Genomic DNA, 23,624 nt, shown 5'->3' on the forward strand with positions numbered 1-23,624 from the left:
GGCACAGCTGGGAAGCTGAACATCACCACAAAGCCCGAGCCCACATGGCAATGAGCATGTAACCAGTGGGTTCAGGGAGGGTTGGTGCCAAGGAAGGCACCCAGTGGTCCCTCCAGAAGGGTGGCTATGCAGGGACCATCTTCTGCAGAAAGCCATGGGGAAGAGGGCTGAGATGTGAGGCAGACATTGCCTCTGCCTCAGCCACGATAGCAATGGAGCAGCTCCTCCCACGAGTGTTGCTGCTGGGCTGGACGTGGGTCTGGGGGGAGGCACCTTGTCATACAGTGCTAATGGTTGGTAGGAGGCACCCTGTCATACAGAGTTAATGGTATGAGCTGTTCATCTCAGGAGGGCTCATCCAAACCATGCTTAGTGACTCTCCAGAGATGCACCCATCGCTAGCTATGAAAATCCTTATGCAGCAGAGCATGAAGAACCTCAGATTACCTCTCTCCCTTTTATTGCACAATGCTGTTTTAATACTTGCTCTGTGCCTTGCTGTGTATTAATCATTTTTGACAAATTATGGCGTGTTGTCTTCTTGTCGTGTAAATTGCTATGCACTATCCACGTGTGCATATTTTAACCTGCTGCAGTCTTGTGAGAGCGGTAAGTGCCCCCTCATTTCCTGCTGCTGGTTTTTTATGGGCCGGCTGGCATCATGACTGATAGAATCATATAGTTATTAAGGAGAAGAGCACTAAAAAATCATCTAGTCCGAACATTGACCCATCACCATTTAGATATCAGGGGAAGCTGGTGCCCAAATTTAGCTCTGCTGTTGCCAGTGCAGCTTTGCAAGTCTGTGGCAACAGGCAGTACTGCCCCAATAGCCATGGGTTCCATGCCATTAATCATCCAAGGTGCAATTTCTGTGTTGGCATGGCTGTGGGAGCACAGGTGTGGTGGTAGGATGGACATCTCAGGGAAGGCAGAGCAGCTCATTGGATGGGGAATGTGTACCTGTTGAGCTTGCAGCTCTGTACAGGGAGGCAGGAGGCTCACTACAGCCATTCTGGACCAAGAGGACATCTTTTCTCTTGCAGGTGACAAGTGCTACTTGCTATGGTACATTTCTTTTAGGTATAGCGTTTTAATAGCAGACACGCTGTGCAACCCAAGAAATGCACCATAAGAAAACTCTGAGGCATTTTTGAGAACTGATTGTGGACCTTCTCCTTGGAATCAACTCAAGGGAAATAAGGCCACTGAAGGCAGCACAGAGATGCTCTTTCAGTACTCATACCATGGGAAGTCTCGTTCTCCATAACCAACCAAATGCTTTCAGGAAGGTCTGAGAGGTTGCCCATCAGTAGAGAGGGCAGGGTTTTGCCCTGCCACGAGTCTGTGCAGCACAGCAGCGTGTCTGTGTGTGAGTGGGATGAGGAACTGGGCTGCCAGCAGCGCTATGCCTGGGCTCTTGGGCACACGTTGCCTGACCTTGGCCTCTCTCAGGGTGCTGGGCACGTATGTCTGGGTTCAAGCAGCACTTGAGCCATGCCAAGGCAGCCAGCTGGTGGCAGAGGACACCGTTACCTGCCCTGCCTTTGAGAGGAGCAGCGCTTGGCAGCCATCAGATAGGGAACCTGTGGCCAGCACGAGGCAGAGCCAGGCTGTGACACCAGCGTACGCAAGCAGAGCTGTGTGGATAATACGAGTTTTTCTCTTTTTGATTTTAGAATCAACCTTGTCCTATGTTAGGCAGCTGGAGGCAAGAGTAAGACAGCTGGAGGAGGAAAATCGCGTGCTGCCCCAGGTGGGTGACTTTTGCTGTGGGAACAGTAGCCGGCAGCTAGACAGCAGCGCTGAAGGCCTGGTGCTCAACTGCATGTCCTTGGGCGCTGCTGCATCTGAATGCTCAGATTGGTCATCTGGGGAATCAAAGACACTCACATCTTTTGTTCGTCTTGCTTGGGACTGAGTGGGGTATTTACTGAAGGCTGTGACAGTACTTCATGCATTTTTCTCCTTCACGGGCGTTGATAACTTGCTAAGAAAAATTCGCTGGAAGCCGTTGCTGATAGTTAAAAATTAATGTGAGGGATGAAAATAAGAGAAGCGAACCTGTACGCTGGTACTATTCCAAGTTCTTCTTGTCATTAAAAAATCAAGTATTTTCTTGAGGTTAATCAAAATGTTTTGCTCTGGAAAGCAAATGTTTTAAGTAATAATAATTGAGTTATATTATTTGTATATTCTGTGCATAAAAACAAAAAATCAAATTGAGTAACTAAGCAAATCTGAAAGGTTCTCCCAATATAAGAATGGAAAATATAGAATTTCATTAAGAATGAATCAAAGATACTTGTCATTTTCTTGTTATGCTGGTGCATATTTCTATCGTGTTTCATTAAATAATCTTTAGGAAAATCCATAGTGTCTCCAAATGAAGGTGCTCACTGGAAAATAAAAGAAGTTGTGCTTAGTTTAAAAGAAGACGTCAGTCTGAAGAGTAGAAGTGCTTCTTATTAAATGTAAAGTACTCTGATTTGAATGTAAAATTCAAGACAAAAATGAAGAGTATTAAGAAGTAAAATCCAGTGACTCAGATATATCCGTTTGTATCACCCAAAATGCAAATTGATTAGCTAGATGATTTCAGCCAGGCTAAGGATTTCTTTTCTTTTGGTTGATTGTAAGCCAAGCTTCTTTCTCACCCATAATATGACAGTTGGAAGGGCCTCTATAGCTCTTGTTTTGCTCTTGACTTGCTGTATGACCATGAGACACTTATTTAACTTCTCTGTACCCAAATGTGTTGATTTGGATGAGAAGGACTGCAAGCATGTCTGAATGTCTCCCCATGAACATGCATACAGCCATCAGTAGGAAAGACAACAGTTGATCTTCGCTGGTAAAGAATATTTTCTTAATGAAAAAGGTGCTCAAAGCAAACATGAACAGAGTTGTGATTTGTTTCAGGTGTGGGATGGCTTTGGGGGATAAATTGTGCAGAAGATTCTTTGTGGGCAAAATCTTTAGAAGTGACCGTGTGTTTTATCCGTGTAGGGTCAGGGGTGTCAGGTGGAGTCCCAGTGATGTGCATTTCCTGATCTTGCCAGAGACTGGAACAGCCGAGCTGTGCATGTAGAGTTCATTAGAAATCTCAGATGGGTGCCAAAGCCAGAAAGTAGTGCTTGTAAAAGTAGAGCCTGAGCATGTAGGTGCCACACATTGCTGTTGTTGGGCTGCAGGTGTGCTGAGCTGCAGCTGCTTTGTGTTTGAAGTACACAGCTCCAAGTTTATCTCACGATTGGTTCTGTTGGCACTGGGATCTGCATTAGAGTTCAACTCTGGCAGTTTGTTGTTCCTGTGACTAACACCATGGCCGTGCTGTCAGCCACAGTCAGGTCCCACCTCACAGGCAAGGACATGGAGTGGAAACCCCACGGCTCCTGGCACTGGTTCCCTTCCTCTGAATGGGAGGAGTGGAAGTTTATTAGGCTTCAAGCCAGACTAAGAGCTTTTAACAAATCAGCTGAAAACACCCAGCAAGCGACACAACTGATGAAGGTTTTTTTGGCATAGCTCTCACTCAGTTCTGTTGTTGTGCCTTAAAATTTCACCAGTGCTGCAGCAAGAGTGTGCCTTTCGCTTGTGCGTCACTGCCCTGATGGCATCCTGGTGCAGGGGCAGTCGAGACTTTTTCACTCCTCATGCTGTGCTTTTCTTCTTTCTCCCCTCTCCTTTCAGCATCCTTTTTGCATCCAGCTCCCTGCAGCCCAGGGTTCTGCCTTTGCTGCTGCCGCTGAATGTCCATGAAGCTGCAGCAGCATCCCTGGGGATCAAGTTCTGCTGCTGACATCCATAACAGTGCACAGTAGTACAGCTCTGCTGTAGCCAGACCAGAACTCTGTGCATATTCTAATGAAGACACCCTGCCATAATTAAGAAAATATGCAAGGAGCAAATAATGGATCTGGATCTCAGTTACAGCTCCCTGGGCTGTGCTAGTGCTCGGTTATGTGAGCAAGTAATTCCAGATAGCTGCAAACAGCAGAGTCCTCACAGGGTTGGTCTTACACTGGGGGAAGTGAGATCAGGGTCTGGCATCCACATGTCCGTTAACTGGAGATATCCCTGGATTTTGTGAGGGTAGAATTTCAGGGCCGATAAGCTCAGCTGAAACGTTACGGAAATGTGGACATCTGTCATATAATGACAGTGAATGCATTTGCAGAAGATATTCTTGGCAAGTCCCCAACTTAAATTGCTTCAATTTTATTTGTTGCATAGGAGGAGGGATCAAGAAACAGAGATGGAAAGAGCTTTCCTTCTTCTAACTCCTCGTCCTTGTAAGGCAGCTGTGCCTTTTAGTAAGGGGAGAGGAAGCATTGCAGTTCTTGCCCTTGAGCAAACAAAGCTATTGGAGAGCCCAGCTCCTGCAGCACCAGAGCCGTGGAGCAGCTGTGGTCAGGGCTGGGACTGAGCTGCTCTGCTTCGTGTGATGGGGCCATGTCTGTCTATTTCCTTCTTCCTCCATCTGTGAATCTCCCTTCATTTCCATCTTCTGTTGCACCTCTTTCTTTTTCAGCACTGCTTCAGGCACTTTCTTGGCGGTTGGTTGCGTTTTTGTTTGTTTGTTTGCTTTCATCCTTGCTGGCCTTTTCCAGTCCTGGTGTGTTTAAGTGTGAAGCAGCAGGCCTGATCCTTAGGCACATACTCATTTATTTTTAAATCCTTCCAACACTTTTCAGTTCCCTCTTTCTTCCCGCTTTGATTGCATTCTATTTCAACCTACATTTCCAATCCTTTCACAATCTTTTTGCTGAGATAGGTATTCTTGATTTCCCTCTGCGTGGCCTGGTTTTAGTTAGAAATCTAATTAGAGGATGGGAAGTGTTTGGTTAGTACTTTTTTTGTGTGTGCAATCTGTCACACACAGTTCGATGCTGTTCATCTCCTCCCTTTCATAGCATGTAGTAGAACAGTGAAGCCAACCAAGATGTAATTCAAACCCACTGAACTCATCATGTCATTAAATATTTGCTGAAAGTAAATCAAGAGCATTTCTTCACCCTGTTTTTTCATATGATCTCATCCCCAGTTTGAATTAATAGGCTCATTGGTCTGGAAAGAGGTTTATGAAGGGCCATTGAACACAGAGGTGCTGTAGACTTGCCCCCTCAGCAACCTGAGTGGCTTTCAATGTGCCACAGGGGTTGTGGGTCTGGCAGCACGATGCAAAGCAAAGGTCTTCTTGAAAAACAGAAATTGTAGCGAATAGCCACACCGTTCAAGACCAATGTGTTTTAATTGACAGGAAAGTTCCTCAGAAAAACTGTCGCTGATTACTGGCTCAAGAGATAGAGTTTGTGGCTGGCTCCCTCCATGAAGAGCCACCTGTTCTATCCAGGGGTCTCCATTCTGACCGTGGCTGTACCTCTGGCACTCCAGGAGCATGATGGAGATGCTACATTTCCATTCATCTGGCTTTTTTTTTTTTTGTAATGTGGCCTTATGGACTTGAGTGAGATTTCCTGTGCTTTCTGTTCACTAAGGAGTTGCTCATTTGCTCCGGATGTTTAGTAGATGTACTTGCAACAGCAAAATGGTTGTGCGTGTTCAGTGATTGCACTTCTGTTACCTTTGTGGTGAAATGCACAGAGGATCTGATGTGGTTTTTACCTGCTTCTGGTAATGCTCTCTGCAGCCCTATAATCTGCACTTTTGACTCTGAGTAATGAAACCATGCTGCAGCCTGGGCAGAAGGACTGGGCAGCTGGGAAGGCTGTAGGACGAAGTCAGCACAGTTGGTTCTGATGCTGATCTTGTATTGCCTATTCAAAACAGCTCAAGATGTTTAAAGGCAGTGCAGATTTCAGCACTGCAGCTATGGAACCATGACTTCATGCCTTACTGTCTGCTTTGGTCCTACTTCCACAGCTTAGTATAGTAAATGAAAAGATTTGTCCAAAACACGTGGGCATCTGGGATGCCTATTTTGAGTGGCTGAATGTCAGTGCACTACAAGGTTAGAGAAGAGAAAGGGAGTGGGTTTCTTCTCCTGTCCTCAAGGTCCTGCTTGGGGTCTGGTTGTTATCCAGGTCAGGCAGTAGTGGAGAAGGGACACAGTGCAGTGAGCTTTGGGTGGAAGGATGAACGTAGCCGTACACCCCGTGGCAAGCAGCAGCTGTGAGAGTAGGTCTGCAAAGCAGGCTCTTCCAGTCTCCTAGGGCACCTTGTTTTCAGACACCACCAGTGTGGCAGAGTGCCTTCTCCCCTGCTTTAGCTGCAGTGCCTCAGAAAGGTTGGACTGCAGCCGGTAGTGCTGAGGGGCTACGAGCCCACGGGACGTGGAGAGGAACAGCAGAGCTGTGTTCTGAGTGTCCCCAGCCTGTCCTGGATGGAGCTTCCCCAAAGAAGGCACTGCGCTGTGCTGCCTTTTGGAGTGGCCTCACCATGGACATCCCTGAGCTGCACGAAGGACTGCAAAACTTGCCTTATTTTTTTGGGAAAAGCTTATGTCTCCTCTAAATGACAGAGGGGGGAGGGAAAAGGTTATCCAGAGGGCAAGCACAAAGATTCCATCTCCTACCAACACGTGTTGAGATGGGATTGTGCCGTGTACGGCAGAAGGAGCTGTGGAGCAGAGGTGCCTGGAGCAGCACGATTCACAAGGCTGTGGGATTTTCTCGTGGTCAGGAGGCTTTAGATGTGCAATCTATTCTAATTTTCCAAGCCTCTTGGTAATAGTATTTTCATTTTACCACCCAAAACTGGCCAAAATCTTGCTGGCCTGGGAGTCAATAAAGAAACAGAATACTTTGAGTCATGAAAAAGAAAACAAACCAAAAACCGACCCATAGCTGAGGGAATTTAATCCTAAACCTGAAGCGCTTCATTTTGCTTTATTACCCCTTTTCCCTCCTCTTTCATTTCCTTTCCAAAGTAGAGCATTAAGTCAGATCTGTCACTAGCAGATCTATAAATCCTTTCCAAAGAAAAGTAAGTCCTAAATCTTCCTCTGTAGATCACAGCAAATTGGTAACAGTCGATGCGGAGTGTTGTAGGGTAATAGCACACTGGCTTTGGACTGCGCTGCCTTTCATTCAGGTATTTTAGGGAGACCAGTTCTGTGGAACTGAGTCTCATGGCACCTCTCCCTACATTTCCTGTAGTCTCATGCCCTTCTTATCCCAGCCCCGCTTTCACATTTCCTGTAGTTCAGTTGCTGGATGGGATGTGTTGCTCTGTGGGGCAAATCAGTGCCGAAGGGGCACTGGATCTGATCAGAGGCTCTTTCCACTGTCATTAGTTGTCTTTCACATATGCATTTGCCATGTGATCCTGCAGGAATTACTGCCACTTCATTTCTGAATGTGACGGTGTTCCTGATTCTGCAAGAAAGGAACCTTTCCTCTCTCTCTCTCTTTGAAATGTTTGTTTCTTGTTCTTTACCTTCCTCATTTTCAAACAAAATTCAGCACGAGTGGCAGTGAAGGACCCTCCCTGAAGAGTGGGTCAGGCTGGCAGTAGCTTGGCACTACTGTCAGGGTATTTTAGCCAGCAGCTCCATCAGGTTCCCTTGGCACTGCAGGGCTCCAGGGAGTGCTGTCTCTCCTGCAAAGTTCAGCCTGCATTTATTTAGTGGCATCCTGCCAAACCCTTCTCAGCTCCCCCTGGTAAGAGAAAGTCCTCCACGTTGCCATTCTTTGGTGCAAATCTGGAGCAGCCACAACTGGAGGAGTGCTGGCTGCCCCTTCCCTGCTCAGCCACACTTTGCAGCACAGCTTAAAAATGTTCTCTGCATCAAAATTAATGACCTCAAAAATGCCTGGGATAAAGTTAAGTGTTCTGAAATCCTTCCCCTGAAGTCAAAATCATCTCTCTGAACCTCACTTCTGTGAGGAAGCATACCAAAATTTTATTGCTCTGCCCTGATTTTCCAGATAGATACCCTTGGGGGGTGGAGTATGTGGATGATGCTCAACAGTGGTGCTTAAGATACTCATATGGACGTTGGTTACTGTGGCTTGAAAGGAGGGTGACTTTGGAGTAAAACATGCCTTCAGTGCTTCTCAGCATTAAAAAAAAATAAAAATGACATCTGTTTTAATTAGTTACCAACCCTTTTCTTTATTAAATAGTCTTTAATTTTTTGCGAAGGATCCCATTAGGATGCCAGGAGGGTCAGAGGGGAGTTACTGCTCAGCAAACGAGCCATCTAGCATCAGTGGACATGGCTCAGCTTCTCAGCAGTCTGAATCAGTGGTAAATGCTCTGAAGGTAACGCTCCTCCGGTACAGTCTGTGCAAAACATCTTGTCTGTTCCTCAACATGTGTCATATTGTCCTGGCAACATTCCCGTGGGCACCACCGGGATGCTGCTGTCATCAGCAGGATTGTTTTTCTGTTTGTCACTCATTGCATTTGTGAGCTGTGTGTTCTTTGGGGCAGGGGCAGGCCATTGCCGTGGGACGGTGCCAGCTGTAGGCTCAGTCCAGTTCACTTACATTAGTACTGCCTTTGTTTGAAGATGGAAGTGGTGGTTTTCTCAATAAGCAAGTCTTTCTGCTTCAGCTAGGATACACATTTGTTCTCTGGGGAAGTGTAAAGGAGTACTGTAGCTTATAGAGAGAAAACCTGTATTGCAGAGGTGGAGCCAGCATGCATGGTATATTCACAGTACAGTGAACAGAATATTGGACTGAAGACCATACATTGCTGCTGAAACTTGTGAGAGCAGCTGTGATTTGCTCTGAAGTCAGGGCTGGATTGCCCAGACCTAGCACAGAATCATAGAATCACTCAGAAAAGACCTCTAAGATCATCTAGTCCAACCCACTCCCACCATGCCCACTCACTCATGTCGCTCAGTGCCACATCTCCATGGTTCTTCAACACCTTCAGGGATGGTGGCTTCACCACTTCCCTGGGCAACCTTTTCCAATGCCTCGCTGCTATGTTGCATTGCTGTGGGGCAATTAAGGCGAGCACTGTGGCAAATCTACTTTCCATGACGGCTGTGCATGGAGTCCTGCTGCAGCTCCCCAGCACATCTCCTGCTGCTGCCTGGGAAATAAAGCTACAGATTCTGCCAAGACAGTACACATATTTGCTGAAAAAAAAACCTTCTGCAGTCCTCTTAAGATACCCATTGGCAAAGCTACTTCACTGAATGGAACTTCTAACGGCGTGCTCTTGACAACCTGTAATAGCTGGTTAGTGTAAGTGAAATATTTGAACAGTGGCCGATACCTTGGCTGCTGAAATAGATTGATAAGAAGTACACAGAATTTAGTTCAATATGGTGTGAAATCTCAGCTTTTAGTTTGCTAGGAGGTCTTGCAGCAGGCAGAAATAGATATAAATGATGCTGTTATATTTGAAATGGAAAGCGAGCTGTCAGCCAAGCAGACTGCCCAAACTTCCCATCTCCAGACAGAGAGCAGATCCTGCTGCTTCCTGGGGAAGCAGACTAGAGTTTATAGTTGTGGGACGACAACAGTCAGCTGACTGCCTGAATTAATGTTTTAGTAGGGATGCAATGTTGGTTTGTATTGATAAGAATTTTCTAATGTGACAATAAATTAGGGATACGGTGGGATTCAGCTGGCCTCAGCTTATTCTTCAGAAGAGTAAAATTTGCAAGCGAGATGAAGTCTGGCAGCTTCATTTTCCCCAGCTGTGTGATGACACATCTGTACTTTCCTGCCTACGCTGTTGCTTTGCAATTAATGGATAAAAGGCATTTTCAAAAATATTTAGTAGCAATCCATGAGAGTTCTCAGGATATAAGTAGCACCACTTCAGAACTGCTGGCATGCTATTGTCGATATTGTCAGTTCATTTTTGTCAGTCCCAGGTACATACTTGTCTTCTGCCTTGCCTCTCCGTTCCCCACCCATTCAGGGCTCTGTTGCTGGCACTGAAGCGCTGCCTTTGCTTCCAGCTTGATGATCTACGTCCGTTTTGACCCTTGCTATGTTATTAGACTTTTCAAACAGTCGGTTGTTTCCTTCCTGCTTTCACTTTTTCTTACGTTCATCTAGTCAGTCTAGTGTTAAAAGCGCAGTGGATTTGTGATAAACTTATCATTATGTTTCTTTTCTTTTGCATTCTCGCTACAGTCCCTTCTCACAGTTTTGCTCCAGATTCCTATTCTGCATGTTTTTGTTTGTGTGAAACACTCGCACAGCACTGCTCTGCCTGTGAACATAGTGGCATGGTGACTGGCTTGATGTTGGGCTTCATAGTTTTGGTGCCTAGTGTTGATTGGTACCAAAATGCAATGCAGCTCTTGTTGTCTGGTTCTTCACCAACGTTATATCAAGATAATGGAGGTGGGAATATGGTATTTATGCCACCTCATCCAAAATATGTTAGAGAATGTTTTTGCTTTGTGCTTATATGCTTGCGTTGTCTTAGGAGAATGTAGCAATACGTAGCAGCAGCTTTAGAGGCAGTTTATCACATTCTTAGTGAGCGTGGAGGTAATTTCAAAGCTCAGGAATGTTTGCATTAAGTCTGGAGAGGGCAGGTGGCTTTCTTGATGATTTTCTTGATGTTTTCATGATGAGTTTCCTCTGATCACTGGTAAGTTTTGCTCACATGGCTGCAACACGCTCACTGGGAGCCACAGGGAAGTTTGGGATGCTGTGTGGGGTCGGTGGGACAGCAGGGCAGGGGATCTCAGAGCCCAGGGAGCTACACCATTGTTTCACACTGCATGTGAAATGCCACCCACAATTTGGGGGCAGGCTCCTGCCCGACTTCCAGGAGGGGGTTTCTCCCTCCTTTGGTTTCTGTGTGTTGGAAGGAAGCTAGAAAGGAATCGTCACGATGTTACTGTAAGCCTCCTAGCTGTCCTTTATTTGGTGAAAGCTTCTGCTGAAATGTTGAACCACATCTTTGGACTTTTTATTCTGCTGTAAGTATTTAAATTGCATTCAAGAATGCTCAGGTATTACATCAACTCTTGAGTGCTTGCAAGCAAAAACCAATTTCATTAGTGCTGCATGACAAGTCAGTGTTGAACTCGCGAGCTGAGAGGAGGGTGAATTTAGATGCAAATCCAGAGCACCAAACAACTGTGTGTGCAGGAGGCAGCAGGATGTGCAGCTGCTGTGGCTGAGCAGAGAGCTGTACATATGCCAGCACCAAGGGAGAGTTTGGCGACAAATCTTCAGAACTGGAGCCTGTATTGCCTCGTGTTTCTGAAAAAGAGGCAAACAGAATGACTGTGATGCCTTGGAGACCCACGCCTCTGTTGCCCCGTATGCATATGCAGAAGTGGTTTCTGGTAACGATTTGTCTGTTTTCTACCCAGGAATGTGGCATGAATATTTCTTTTGACCACACCTTGTCAGTTCTGCTTAGGATGTCAGCTTTGCAGGGCTGTCTTGTATGCATGTGTTCCTTCCTAGCAATCAAAGGTCATTTGTTCAACTGGAAATGAAGGACTTTGAGAAGTGTCATCTTTTCACTTATTATGTGTCAGCAGGAACTGCTCGGTAAATATTGTCTAATGTTTATTGACCAGAACAATTGTTGAAAGGCATATCTGTACAGTGTGTCTTCTGACAAAAGGCATTGGAGTGGCCTTGCCTCTTGGTAAGAAGTTAGGAACAACAACCAAATATCTTAAAGAAACACTTGTCTGATCACATCCAGCCATTAAAGGGTTATTTTGCCATCTCCTGCACAGAGACCTTAGGGCAGGAGCCAGGACTCGTGTCTTTTCAGACTATTAACATTGCAGGATCCAGCTTCTCTGTGTTTATATTCATTGCCAGTTTGCTCCTGGGATTTAGGCACAAATAATAAATAATGACAATGGAAAAGCCTTTCTCAAGACATACTGCTGTTGCTCCGGAGATTAATGAGCAGCCTAATAGAGGCTATACATTAGCTGGTTGCTAGTTGATAATGATTACTAAACAGACAGAATATTGAATTGCACCACGCAGTGCAGTAGTGATCACCACTCTTCTCCTGGTGGCCCCTGGCTGTGCCTGGGGACACGATGCTCACTGTGGATTCCCCTGCTTCTCGTTGGTTCATCTCATTATATATAACTCATCATCAAACACGTTCCTGAATGATTGCTTTTTTGCTACAATATCTCTGCTTTTTTAGTTCCGTAAGTGTAACATGGATGGTATGCAATCATGGAAGGGAGTAGATGTGAGCAGGAGGAAGGAAATCTTTATGACGTCTAGTCCATGCTAAGAAAACTACTTGATAAATTTACTAATGGGTAGATTTCACTCTGTTTCAGCATAACACACAGGCAGTGACTGCATGCATGATTCCTCTGAGCTCAAGGAAGAATGAATGAAAGCAAACACTTAACGCCCTGCTTGATTTTAAGAGAACAAGTAAAGTCTGAAAAGAGAAACGAGATGAATTTCTCTATGCTTCTTTAACTGGACATGTTTAGACTCTGCTGGAGTGAGTCCTGTGCTTCTGAATTGTGTTCTTCAAGAGACATGGCGTGGGAAATGCCTGAATGAAATTTCAGTAGATGCCTGTAAATGCCCTCAGTCTTGTGTCTGAAGCATAAGGAGCCCTGGTGATGCACGTGTTGGTCCATTCGTCTCCATTTTTAACCATTTTTAGAGGCATGTGCTTTCCCCGTTTGGAAGGAACATTTTATCTCCTGGGAAGCACTGTTTTCCTGTTCTGTGTCCCTCCGCTCTGTCTTTTCCTGCACTGCATGGTCTGTGTAAGGGATGTGTGGCGTGTCCTGATGCATGCCTATATGAACACTGGTCCATCCCAACCGGTGCTAATGGTCTCTCTTTTCATCCCTCCCTTTAGGTTGTGTGGAGGAAACTTGGAGATGCTGCAGGGTCGTGCCCTGGAATTAGGCAACATCTGTCAGGAAACCAATACAAAGGACCGATGTAAAAGGCCTCGAGCACATCCTCTGCCTGATGAGAAAGAATTGGAACTGCTGACGAGAGGCAAGGAACTGGCGGTGTGCTCAGCACCATCCTGGCTGACGATGGATGCCCTTATGGGCTGCACTGGGGGCTCCTCGGTGGTGCTGGGGGGTCTGTCAGAGGTGCTGGCATTGCAGTGACCCACGGACTGCTGTCTCACTATGCTGGCTACTGAAACGCTGCCGCGGCATCGTCCCTTCAGCACCGCATTTAGAAGCACTGAGATATTTCCATTCCTAACGAAAAGACAATAGGGGTTTTGCAGCACTTACATGAAAGGAGTCATTATTTTGGTCAGCTACAGTGAGTCTCTAGTAAGTCTGAACAAATTGTCCACTAGATTTACCAGTTTTTCGCCAGACTGGAGAGACATTGATGAACTGTTGTGCCTTTGGTCCCCACAGTTTTGACAAAGTCATTTCTTAGCAACTCACACTTCAGTCTATAAGGTATCAGCTAATGGTGCTTAAGCAATTTACGGCTGATTATTATTATTATTTGCTTTGGTAGAATACCTGCCTTTGGAGGTGCTAAAAGACCATAATGTCTCCTAACCAGCCAGTAGTGTAGCATAACTACAGTACTTGTAGTGAAACACGATTTCTTTCTAAATGAAAGTGAAGATAGCTTTCTGTTCAATTTACTTTGATGCGAATCTTCTGAAGATGTGTCTGACATTCATGGCCCTGTCACAAACAGAACGCTGAGGCATTGCTGTCACAGGTCTCAACTCAGAATTTCCATCAGAGTTTTTTTTCAGAAAGTATTTTCCAGTTGTCAGGATGCTAATTTCTACTGTTTAATTTAGAAACATGCTGGTTTATTTAACAAGAGTCTGTAAGAATAGAAATGTAAAGGATTGTACTGCATCATAATAAAGCTTTTCTTGCTACCGTAGCATTCTTTGAAAGAAGAAGGTTTTATTATACTTGGAGCATGTCTTTCATTATTATGAGGCAGAAAGCTCATGTTCAGACTGCCTGAGGTTTGACCAGAAGATGACCTAGATGTGCTTAGTTTATTTTTTACCTCTGTGTATACTAGTTGTGTGTATCAAACTGCAATGATAGGTATTTTGTGTCTATCTAAAAGCAACAATAGTTTCATGTATGAATGTGCAACAGGCTTGTGACCGCTGTTGCTTAACTTTTTACAGTAGCCAAGCATTAAAGAAATAATAAAAGTTAAAGAAAAAATAATAGGAATGCAACAATTCCTGGGTTTCTTTCTGGTTTCTTCTTGGTTCCGAAGGTTTGGGTCTGTCAGAATCAGTTTTCTCTGAGCTTGCAACATGCTGTGTTTGTGAGCTATTTGGTGGAATGTAGCTCCGTTGCTGTACAATCTTTTGTTGTGTAGGAATATGGTGTAAAAATCTGCTAACTGTCTTCAGAAAAAAAAAAAAACAGAAACAAAAAAACTGTGTTAGTTTGCAGCAGCAATTAGACTGGTTTCTGTTGTTATTTTTGCTTGGTACCATTCAGTATAAGGCCTCCGACCCAGCACTGATTTCCCAACAGAATTCCTGTTTGCTCCGTCTGCTTCAGTTGGACGTGCCGTTGGCCTTGCGTTTCAAAACATTGCCCTCTTGCATAATTTCTCACATATATAACCCAGGTCCAGCAGCTGTCTGCTGTCTTTACACATTGTTTTCTCCCGTACATATCGTTTGCATAGTAAAACTTAAATTGTTGTATTCCTATGTATCTATATATATGTATGAAAATGTAAACCATGTACTTGTGCCTGCAGTATGTATGTGCAGGGGCAGAGCTGAGGGACACTGGTCTTTTGACACTATACTTGTGTAAATTTTGATACTGTATTAAACTATTTTTTTACAGTTCCACATACGACTGGGTATCAAGTATCTGTGTTCATCTTAGCAATGGTAATAAATTATAGAATCTCACCACTGTTTGCTCTCCTTTAATGACCAAAGCTGGGAGATACATCGCTCTTGGAGCGATTTGAAGGAGCTTGCTGAAATGTTGCTGCTTGACTGAGATGTGAGCTGCATGCAGTGGGTTTTTGTTCACCTTCTCTCCAGCTGTCTCCAGTAATCCTGGCTCCATGGACTTGCTTGTACCTTATGAGCTAAATGCTGTAGCTATGCTACTAGCCCCTGGAAGTCCTAGTTGTGCTACAAGGGCAGCCCTGGAGTATCTGCTCGTGGTTGATCTGGTCCCATTCTTGTGCAGGGCTGCTTCAGAGCAAGGATGGGCAGTGTGGAGCTCCAGGAGTCTTTTTCCCAGGTAAGAGACTCAAAGAGGCCCTCTGCACCTGCTACTCTTATGCCCAAGGAGCTGCCTCCCCCGTGCCCTGTGCGTGCCATGGGAGGGCTGCCTGCTGCTGCTCGTGCCAGAAAGCAGAGAATGGCAGTCAGTGTTTTGAAGCTATTGAATCCTATGAGAGCTCCTAAAGATACAGCTTACTGGGAGGAAGATGTGGGATGTGTGCAAGGAGGGTCAGTGCTGTTGTGGGGTCCAGTAGCCTGCACTGCTGAGTGATCATTGCTGTAACAGTTAGAAACCTTTATCTGCCTTGTCATGCTCTCTGCTCATGCAGATGCTTCTCAGTAAGATGTAGTCACACTAAGCCTCATGGGTTCCTCATTCTGTTGCATTTTAGCTTAACTGCTTCAGTACAAAACATGGATGTGTTGCTATAGGGCCATGCTCAGCTCCAGAGTTAAGCATGAATGAGCTGTAAAATTCCCTACACGTGTGGATTTTAACTAGCACTTGCATAGCAGATATATAGCAGGTGGATTTTATTTTCTGTGGTGGAAAAAAGCTGTTTTGCATAAAAGTCAGAAAGTAAAGAATGGCAGTTTGTTTTTCTGCAAGTGAACGGTTTCAGTAGAGCCTGTTCCCCTAAGGTTGCAGTTGATGGACATGTTTATGAACATGGTGCCAAGTCAACATGCCCTTTTTAGTATTTCAAGAATAGGCTGGAAGCCAGCCCAAACAGTCCCTGCACCTCGGGGATGGCACCCAGCTCTGTGCTGCCCCATCCTCCCAAGAGCACCGTTTCCACGTGTCCTGTAATCTCACCATTGTAATGTAGAAGAAAGTGGCTCAACCAGAGATAATGATGGGGGGAGAGGGGAGGGGGAATATCTCAGCGAGGCTGTCCTTTAGTTTGAAATCTTGCAGAACACGGTAATGATAGCAGCTGCCAGGTATGTAATGCCAAGATGTCTTTGTATCTCCAGATTCCTCTTTTTCATGCTTGGGTGAACGATGTGCCTGGGGACCCCAGCCACGCATTTTCCCAGAAACATGAAGGTAAGAACAGCTGACTTGATAACAGCCCTGCCTGGATTAAATGTATAAAGACTCTGTGTTGTTAAATCAACCAGCCAAGAGGCGCTTGCTGGGCTGCATCACAATTACAGCACTTCCTTGCACCTACGGTGTGGCCCAGAAGTGAACTGTGAGATATGGGTTGTTAGTTCTGGCAAACGCTATCCGATTCATACAGTAAAAGAAGGAGAGAGCAACTAATATTTTTGCTTTTATTTCCAGAAGTTGCTGGGAGCCTTGTCCTTTCAGCTATTTCACTGCTACCATGATCATATTCACAGCATCACTTTGGATGTTTCTTCCCCCAGGCTGGGGCTGGGGCTGCACTTCCCACTTCTCATATAAACGTGTTGACCAAAGAATTATAAGCCCTATTCAACATGACCTTTGCTGTTCCCTTCCTCTCAGTGCACACTTCCCACTGGACTTATATATTCTTTTCTCTAGCTGTGTGGTTTTGTTTTGTTTTTCCTTTGAAAAAAAGAGGTGATGGGGGGGAGGGGGGAGGTCTTATTGGGGTCTCCTGGGGCTCTGGGTGGCTCCAGCCTTGTCCACGTGTTGGTAACTCCTGTAATACCAGCCAATGGGAAGGGCCTTCATTGCTTGCTTCCATCTGAGCTGCTTCCTGAATACCTGGCTCATGAAGTGCCAAAATAATAATAATGAATTATTTCATATGTCAGAACACGGTAATTATTCTCCACTTGAATAAAAATTTGTCGTAATTCTCCCTTCAAGGCAGTGGCCTTGGCCCTGAGGTCTGGATGCTGAAGTTTGCTTGGTGTGCTGTTGTTTGTTTCTTTTTCCTCACTGCTGCGAATAGGTGGAAGTAAATTTTAAAAATAACTTACTTATAGGCTTTCATATGAAAAAAATGAAAGAAAAAAAAGACTTTGGAAGCCGTGTCCTGACTCTGGAAAGGAGGGTGTAGAGAAGGGGGATGAAAGCCTGCCCTGCTAGGGTCTGATGCAGGCCAACCTGCTGCTGCATTAGTGCCACAAGCAGCATAACCCACTTGCTGTATAACTCAGCTGTGTGCATGGCCCAAGAGAGACTGTGTGAGAAAGAAAGCATTTTAAAGTTTTCACTTATGATTTTTTTTTTAATTATATATTTTTTTAAGCATTGCTCTTTCAAACTGCTAAGGGTAGGGTTTGCCCCTGAACAGTGGCATTGTCTGCGCCTGAGCACCTCAGCTGCAGAGGGATGATGGCATCTTTTTTTCAAGGAGCTTTGAAAATCCTTAGTGACATGAAGACATCTTGAGATGAGTGAGTGCACTGAGCACTGCTAAACCATAGCATCACTCATGGTTTCAAAGCAAAGGTGAGAGAGTGAAAGGAAAGCACTTGCTTTTGGTTTTGAGGTGGCTTTTCAGAACAGGATCAGGTTTCTTGGTAGGGCGATGGGAGCATCTCTCTGTGGCATGGGGATGTTGAGCTGCTCTGTTTGCATAGGCATTAGACTTCATAAGAGAGGAAACAATCTGAAAACGTTGCTGTTCTCCCACTACTGAAGGGGATGTGTTCACAGGCTGCTGCACGTTCCTACTTAAAAGGAACCAGAACTCACCCTACACAACCTTGAAAATCCCAGGAAAAGCACACTGAGAAACGTGGAAGTGTTTCCATGGGAACTCTTGCTAATAAAATGAACCTGTAGCAGCTCTCAGTTTCTGCGCCAAACTACAAACAGTGAACACCACAAAGGGAACCAGTAAAGAGCAGAATAAACCTGCCAAATTAGGTACGTGCATGCCTCCCCACAAAAAATCAAGCACATAAACAAAGCCCTCAGGAAAATGAGGGGAAAAAAAAAAAAGAAAAAAAAAAAAAGATCGTTTTAATTATAGCACCATCCAGCCAACGTAAACCCCATGGATTGTGTGAAATCAGTTTTGTTCTTCTGGTACGCAGCAGGAAGCTCTGTAGCAGATCAAATGTGTTCAGGGAGGCTGTCTTGCTAATTGCTGCTCCTGGCTGAGCCAAAGCAAACTATTTAGACAAAGGAGAGAATTCACTTTTTATTAAGCATGAATTATGAAGTAGCAAAGTAGCGTGTGCGGATGGGCTTCACAGTAACACTGCATTTCCTGGGGAAAAATGTGTAGCTCCAATCCTGTGAAATGAATAGAGAATTAACCCCTTGTTTCAGGCTAGAACCCCAACACATGCCTGTGTTTAAGCACAACATGAATGCTGTCTTGAATAAGGTTTTTCCTTCTATATCAGCAGACTGTGGAACTCCACTCAAAGCCAATTTTGTTTTAGTATGTTTTCACCTTACGCTGATGTTGAAGCAATGTGTTCTTTTCTTTCTGTTGTGACTTTTACACTTTCTCTTGTGTTTTGTTTTAATTTTTAAGCCTGTTATGGCCATTTCAGAGCATCACCTTGGCTTCTCACTAAAGATTCTTGGATTGGATATTTCAGGGCTGCAATATGTTGCTAGGACTGCTGGTAGCCCACTAAATGTTAACTGGAGGTTTTATTGTCCTGTGCTTTTTACCTGCAGCATGCAAGGTATGTGCTCTCACAGTAGCTTAGCTGAGGGTTAGCATGTATAGTCATGGACAATTAAAATCTGAACTGGCAACAGTGACTAACAGAACTGAGCTGCTCTCAAATGTGATTAACCAGTGCTGGAGCCACTGATGCTCAGGCTGAGTGACTGCATGGCTCCATAGGAAGAGGGAATGGTGCTGATGAACTTCCAGGTGTGTGTGGCCAGGTTTGTAGGAAGGGCATGAAGAGGTGGAATAGCAATTGGCTAGGGTTGAAGGTTGACTCTTACTATTGTATAACAGTGCAGTAATTGCTCTGGGTTTGGCTTTCTTTTATCTTGTTTTGAATATGCATAATGCAAACACTGCTTCTTGGAGCCTTCTGCTCTGGGTGATGCCATCTACAAAGACAGATCTTCCATACCAAGGGAAGAAGACTGCTCTCCAAGGGAACAAGAAGTCACAAATAGCATAAGGACCTCTAAATCTCAGTGTTTGTGGTTCACTTTCTCTCTTGCTAAACCATAGTCCCATCTGTCCTCATTTAGCTGCCTCTCAACACTGCTGTCCATCAGCTCCCTGCAGTAGCATCTGTCTGTTGGTGCACATGGAATCACCCCTGTGTGCCAGGGAACAGCCAACAGACCTGTAGGTCTGGAAGGAGAGCAAAAGCTCAATGGCTGTACATCTGAATATATATTCATAATGCATGATGTAAAAAGTTCTACTGAACTTATGTACAGTATAGGAAGAGAACTGTATAAATCGTTGGCATTTTACCTGTCAGGATCAGCATGTGAAGACATGAAGACAGCTTCACTAGAGGAGCAAAGCTGCAAATTACTCTTAGCTTCCATGCAGGAAAACATTCACTCAGTTTCCAGCAGAGAACATGGAGAAGGACCAGTAATCCCCTTGCTGCACCCATGGGGAGCCTGGCCGGCCTGTCCCCAGCCTGAGGGTTTGATCATAGAATAAAATCATTAAGGTTGCCACTTCTTCCCACCTTTTCTCTACTTCCACCTTTTCCAATGTTTTCCCAAGTTTCTCCATGTTTTCCTTATTTTCCCACCTTTTCCCATGTTTTTCCATGCTTCCTAAGTTTTCCTATAATTTCCTTTCCCACAGTATCCCAGTTTTCCAGTGCTATCTCAACTTTTCCGTTCCTTTCCCAATTTCCCTCATTTTCTCATGCTTTCCCAACTTTTGTCCTACTGTTGCTTCCTTTTCCCTTGCTTTCTCACCTTTTTCTTTCCCAGTTTTTCCCAATTTTTCCCAATTTTTCTCATCCTTTCCCGATTTTTTTCTTTGTGTTCCCAACCTTTCCCATTTCTTCCCTTGCTTTCCCAACTTTCACCAAATTTTCCCATGCTTTTCCAACACCTCCCAACTTTTATGCTGTCCCATCTTTTTCCATTCTATGCCACTTTCTCCCAGTTTTTAGGATCATAGAACCTATGAATTCTAGAGTCATAGAAGAGTTGGAAGGGAAGATTTGGAAAATTAGTCCGCTAAGATATCTAGTCCGACCATCAGCCCACTGATGATGATTGATGGATAATCTTGATTGGAGAGGGCTGTTTCCACTCGGTGCATTCCACATGGTTTGCAGTCAGGCACATAACTGGGCAGACAGAGAGAAAGACAGAAAGACTCTTATATTTCTGTCATCATAAATTATGCCATATGTTACCTGGAGTTCAGTCTCTAAGTTCTGCACTGACCCCAGTCGCATGTGGCTGTAATTAAGCTGTCTGCAGAGCAGGTCTGCCCGATGGTTGCACATCAGGACCTGACTGATTGTGGTGGCAGAGGAAAGGGGTCAGGCCCCTGAGGACCTCGATAAGTCACTTGTGTACAGTACAGATGCTGCCATGATTTAATTAGGCTGTGGAAGGCATGCTGAAGTGATTCATCACAAGTGCACAGGATAGGAGAGGCATGCAATAGTCTGCAGGGGAAGCTGCTGCTGTTGGTGAGTGCCAGCAGGAGAGGTGGGACTCTTGGGCTTGGCCCTATAGACGTGCAGAGGTCATCTCCATGCACTGCAGATGCTGGACTGCAGGGACAAAGGCTATGCTGGTACCTTGACAGAGTATGCAACCTTCCTAAACCTCGAGACGTGCCTATGTTAAGTCATAACTTTTCTGTGTCCAGCAAAATTGAGGTTGTTGTGAAAGCAGTGTGCAATAAGCATTCTGCTCTAAGGTCATTTTGGAGAAATGTTCAGGTTCAGGAAGATGCTGTGTTTCTCTCAACAAGAACCAAAAATGACTACTTCGTATTATCTGATAAGCATTCCTCGGCCCTTTGAAGTTCTTCCTCTCCTCAGATAAAAGGCCCACGTGACTGTGTGCTCGAGCTTCTCCCTGCTAATATCCCCACATTAACAAGAGAAGGGAACAATAGAGAGCAGATGACCTTTGATAATGTTCCCAGTGATCTGGTCTGCTACTGAGTGATGCTGAGACAAGTGCAGATACGTTTTTTATCTTTGATCTTGATGAGATAATTGACTCTCAGCTTCCTTTAGCAGTGCTCAGCTGTCAATCGAAAAGCTCGTTGTCTGTTTTGGTCCAGTGCTTCTGGTGAAGGGATGAAGGAGTTTGTTCCTGCACTCTGGCCTGGGGATGGTGTGGAGAAACTCCAAAGACTTGTGTCTTAGGGTCAGCAATAAGGGGTGAAAGTTTTGTGGTTTTGGGGCCAGATAATGAAGTCAGGACACTTGCACCACTGGTAACTATGCCCCGTAGGCTGTTGCCACAGCAGGTATTGTGACTTTTGTGCTTTCTTTACATGCCAGAATTTGGCAGGAGAGCAAGGCTGGGTCTTCTCCAGCATCCCACAGCTCTTCCCTGCAAGGGGAATTTCCAGATGATTCTCATTTTATACGAGAAAGCAATTCTGTCTGAGAGATAGAATGAAAATGTCTTAAAATAGCCTCTGCTTGCCTGTGTGCTGCTATTACCCAGCCTAGAAGGCTTTCCAGAAATAACAGAAAGGATGTAAGCAAGGAAGTTGTGGCTCAGCAGTGAGGCAGGAGGTGTGCTGCTCAGGCTCTGCTGCTGCATCTCTGCTGCTGTGCTGCAGAGTGCTGAGGGTCTGCAGGCCCATGGGTACCAAAGATTAGAAAGAAACGTTTTGAATGCAGATTGTACAAAAACATATTCTAGATCGTGTTTTCTGCATTTAAGCTTTCTGTCATCGTAGGAACAATGTAAACAGCCAAGTCTGTAAGTCGGGGTGAGTGCAAGAGTTGGAAATGTATTTTCTTTAATTATCTCGTGCTATCCGTTTGGACCTGGAGGAAGTGTTAAGCAGACAGATTGTTTTTCGTCTAGGAGTAATTAAATACGCTCCCTAACAGGTTTCTGAGTGAACTATTGGTCACATTTCTAATTTCTTCTTCTCATGTAATTACGCCCTTAATTCTGGTGGCCTGGAGAAGAGGAGCTAAAATTATATAATTAAAGCATGATATTAGAAGAGAGCTGTGCAACTGATCCAAAATAACACTGGGTTGTTTGTTCTCTGCTCACATGCCCCCTGTAGGCTTTCATTCTTTGCAGAGGAATGAAGATGACTGCAGGGCAGGAAAAGTACCACTGCAGTTCTGGAGTCTTGGCTAAGATAGAACTGCACAGCAGAACACATCTTCTATTTTAATCACCTAAATGTCTGCACAACATTTAAAGGTACTTCTGGTTTAGCTGGGTGGAGATTCACTTCAAAGAAAGGACATGATTTCTTTCACATTTCTATTGCCATTTCACAGACATAGTCTCACAAATTGGGATTTCACGGGGAGAAATGGCTGGATAATTATCTCAAAATGATGCATTTCCTATTCTGTTTGGTGTGTCTGTTGCAATTGCTTGAGGAACAGGTGAATTACATGGAAATTGTCATGTGTAGTAATTAGGTGTAAACTTTAATTTAACATATCTTGTTGTTGAAAGCAATGGGTGGCACGGTTGGTGATAAAGACGAGCAGATGCTGAAGGTGGCCAATGACATCAGCTGTGGTGGGCATTGGTGGGCATTGGTGGGCATTCCGTTTTACTGACTGCTGGGAAAGACCAAAGGGCCAGAAATGGAATCAGTTTATAAAAAACCTTTAACCAAGGTAAAAATGGTAATATGTATCGAAAGGAAGTGCCAGAGCTGTCCCAGTAAAAGCTAAACACACTAGGTAAGCTGCTGAACTAATGCCATTTGATATACTTCTGCTGTAAGTGGATTTTCTCCCTCTTTACCTCATAGCAAAGTTTGGTCAATAAACAGTAGAAATCTAATCGTCTAGGTCAGAGATAGTTGCACTTTGTAGGCACTCTCATGAATAACCGTACAGAGTGGTGCATGGTAGGACAATTAAGTATTTATCAAAAGGATGCAGCTGTTGTGCTGGCTTGAATTACAAAAAAATGCAACCATGTTGTACCAAAAAAAAAAAGAAAAAAGAAGTTCTGGGTGAAGTACAGTGATCTGTACTGCGTAATTAAAAACCAGCTTAACGGAGTTCAAAAGGAAGTTTCCCTCATTCTGAAGCTCAGATTCTCAAAGGCCTTCAGGCAGTCTCTGGGGTCGATCTGCAATCTCCCATTCCTGTTCCCTCCTGTGTAACTCATTTATCCAGCTCAGAACAAGTCGATGAGGGAGTGGGGATATAAGCGATGTCTTTACATGAGTACAGCACAGCCTGGACCAGGTTCTTCTCTGCTGATGAGAACGTGAAGTCATTTCCTGTTGGTCTGTAGCTTACTGGAGGCTTTGCTGCATTAGGTGGGGAATCTGTCATATGGGAAGTGTGACTGCACTGACAGACAGTCCTGTGGACCTGCTTGGTGAAGGCAGTGGGTGAGTCTGGATGGGTTTCACTCTGGAGCTGCAGTTCATCTGTTCTTGGTTTGTGTTTTAGTACATGAC

At 44.8% G+C, this 23,624-nt stretch overlaps 1 protein-coding gene across 3 annotated transcripts in view; it reads left to right on the plus strand.

Moving 5' to 3' along the window:
* The window catches only part of CCDC85A (coiled-coil domain containing 85A), a 59,716-nt gene extending 44,917 nt beyond the window's left edge, over positions 1–14,799 (plus strand). Inside the window, exons 3-5 of one of the 3 annotated variants that reach the window (XM_042827614.1) lie at positions 1,680–1,756; positions 8,110–8,229; positions 12,766–14,799. In XM_042827614.1, coding sequence (XP_042683548.1) covers positions 1,680–1,756; positions 8,110–8,229; positions 12,766–12,855 — 287 coding nt within the window. In that variant the 3' untranslated portion in view covers positions 12,856–14,799. The remainder of the gene's footprint in view (positions 1–1,679; positions 1,757–8,109; positions 8,230–12,765) is intronic. The other 2 variants (XM_042827622.1, XM_042827630.1) reach the window with 2 other exon arrangements.
* The last annotated feature ends 8,825 nt before the right edge of the window (positions 14,800–23,624 follow it).

This window comes from Centrocercus urophasianus, unplaced genomic scaffold (genome assembly GCF_019232065.1).
Source record: "Centrocercus urophasianus isolate 14NV4802_14NV808 unplaced genomic scaffold, USGS_Curo_1.0 seq_10, whole genome shotgun sequence".
Lineage (NCBI taxonomy): Eukaryota > Metazoa > Chordata > Aves > Galliformes > Phasianidae > Centrocercus > Centrocercus urophasianus.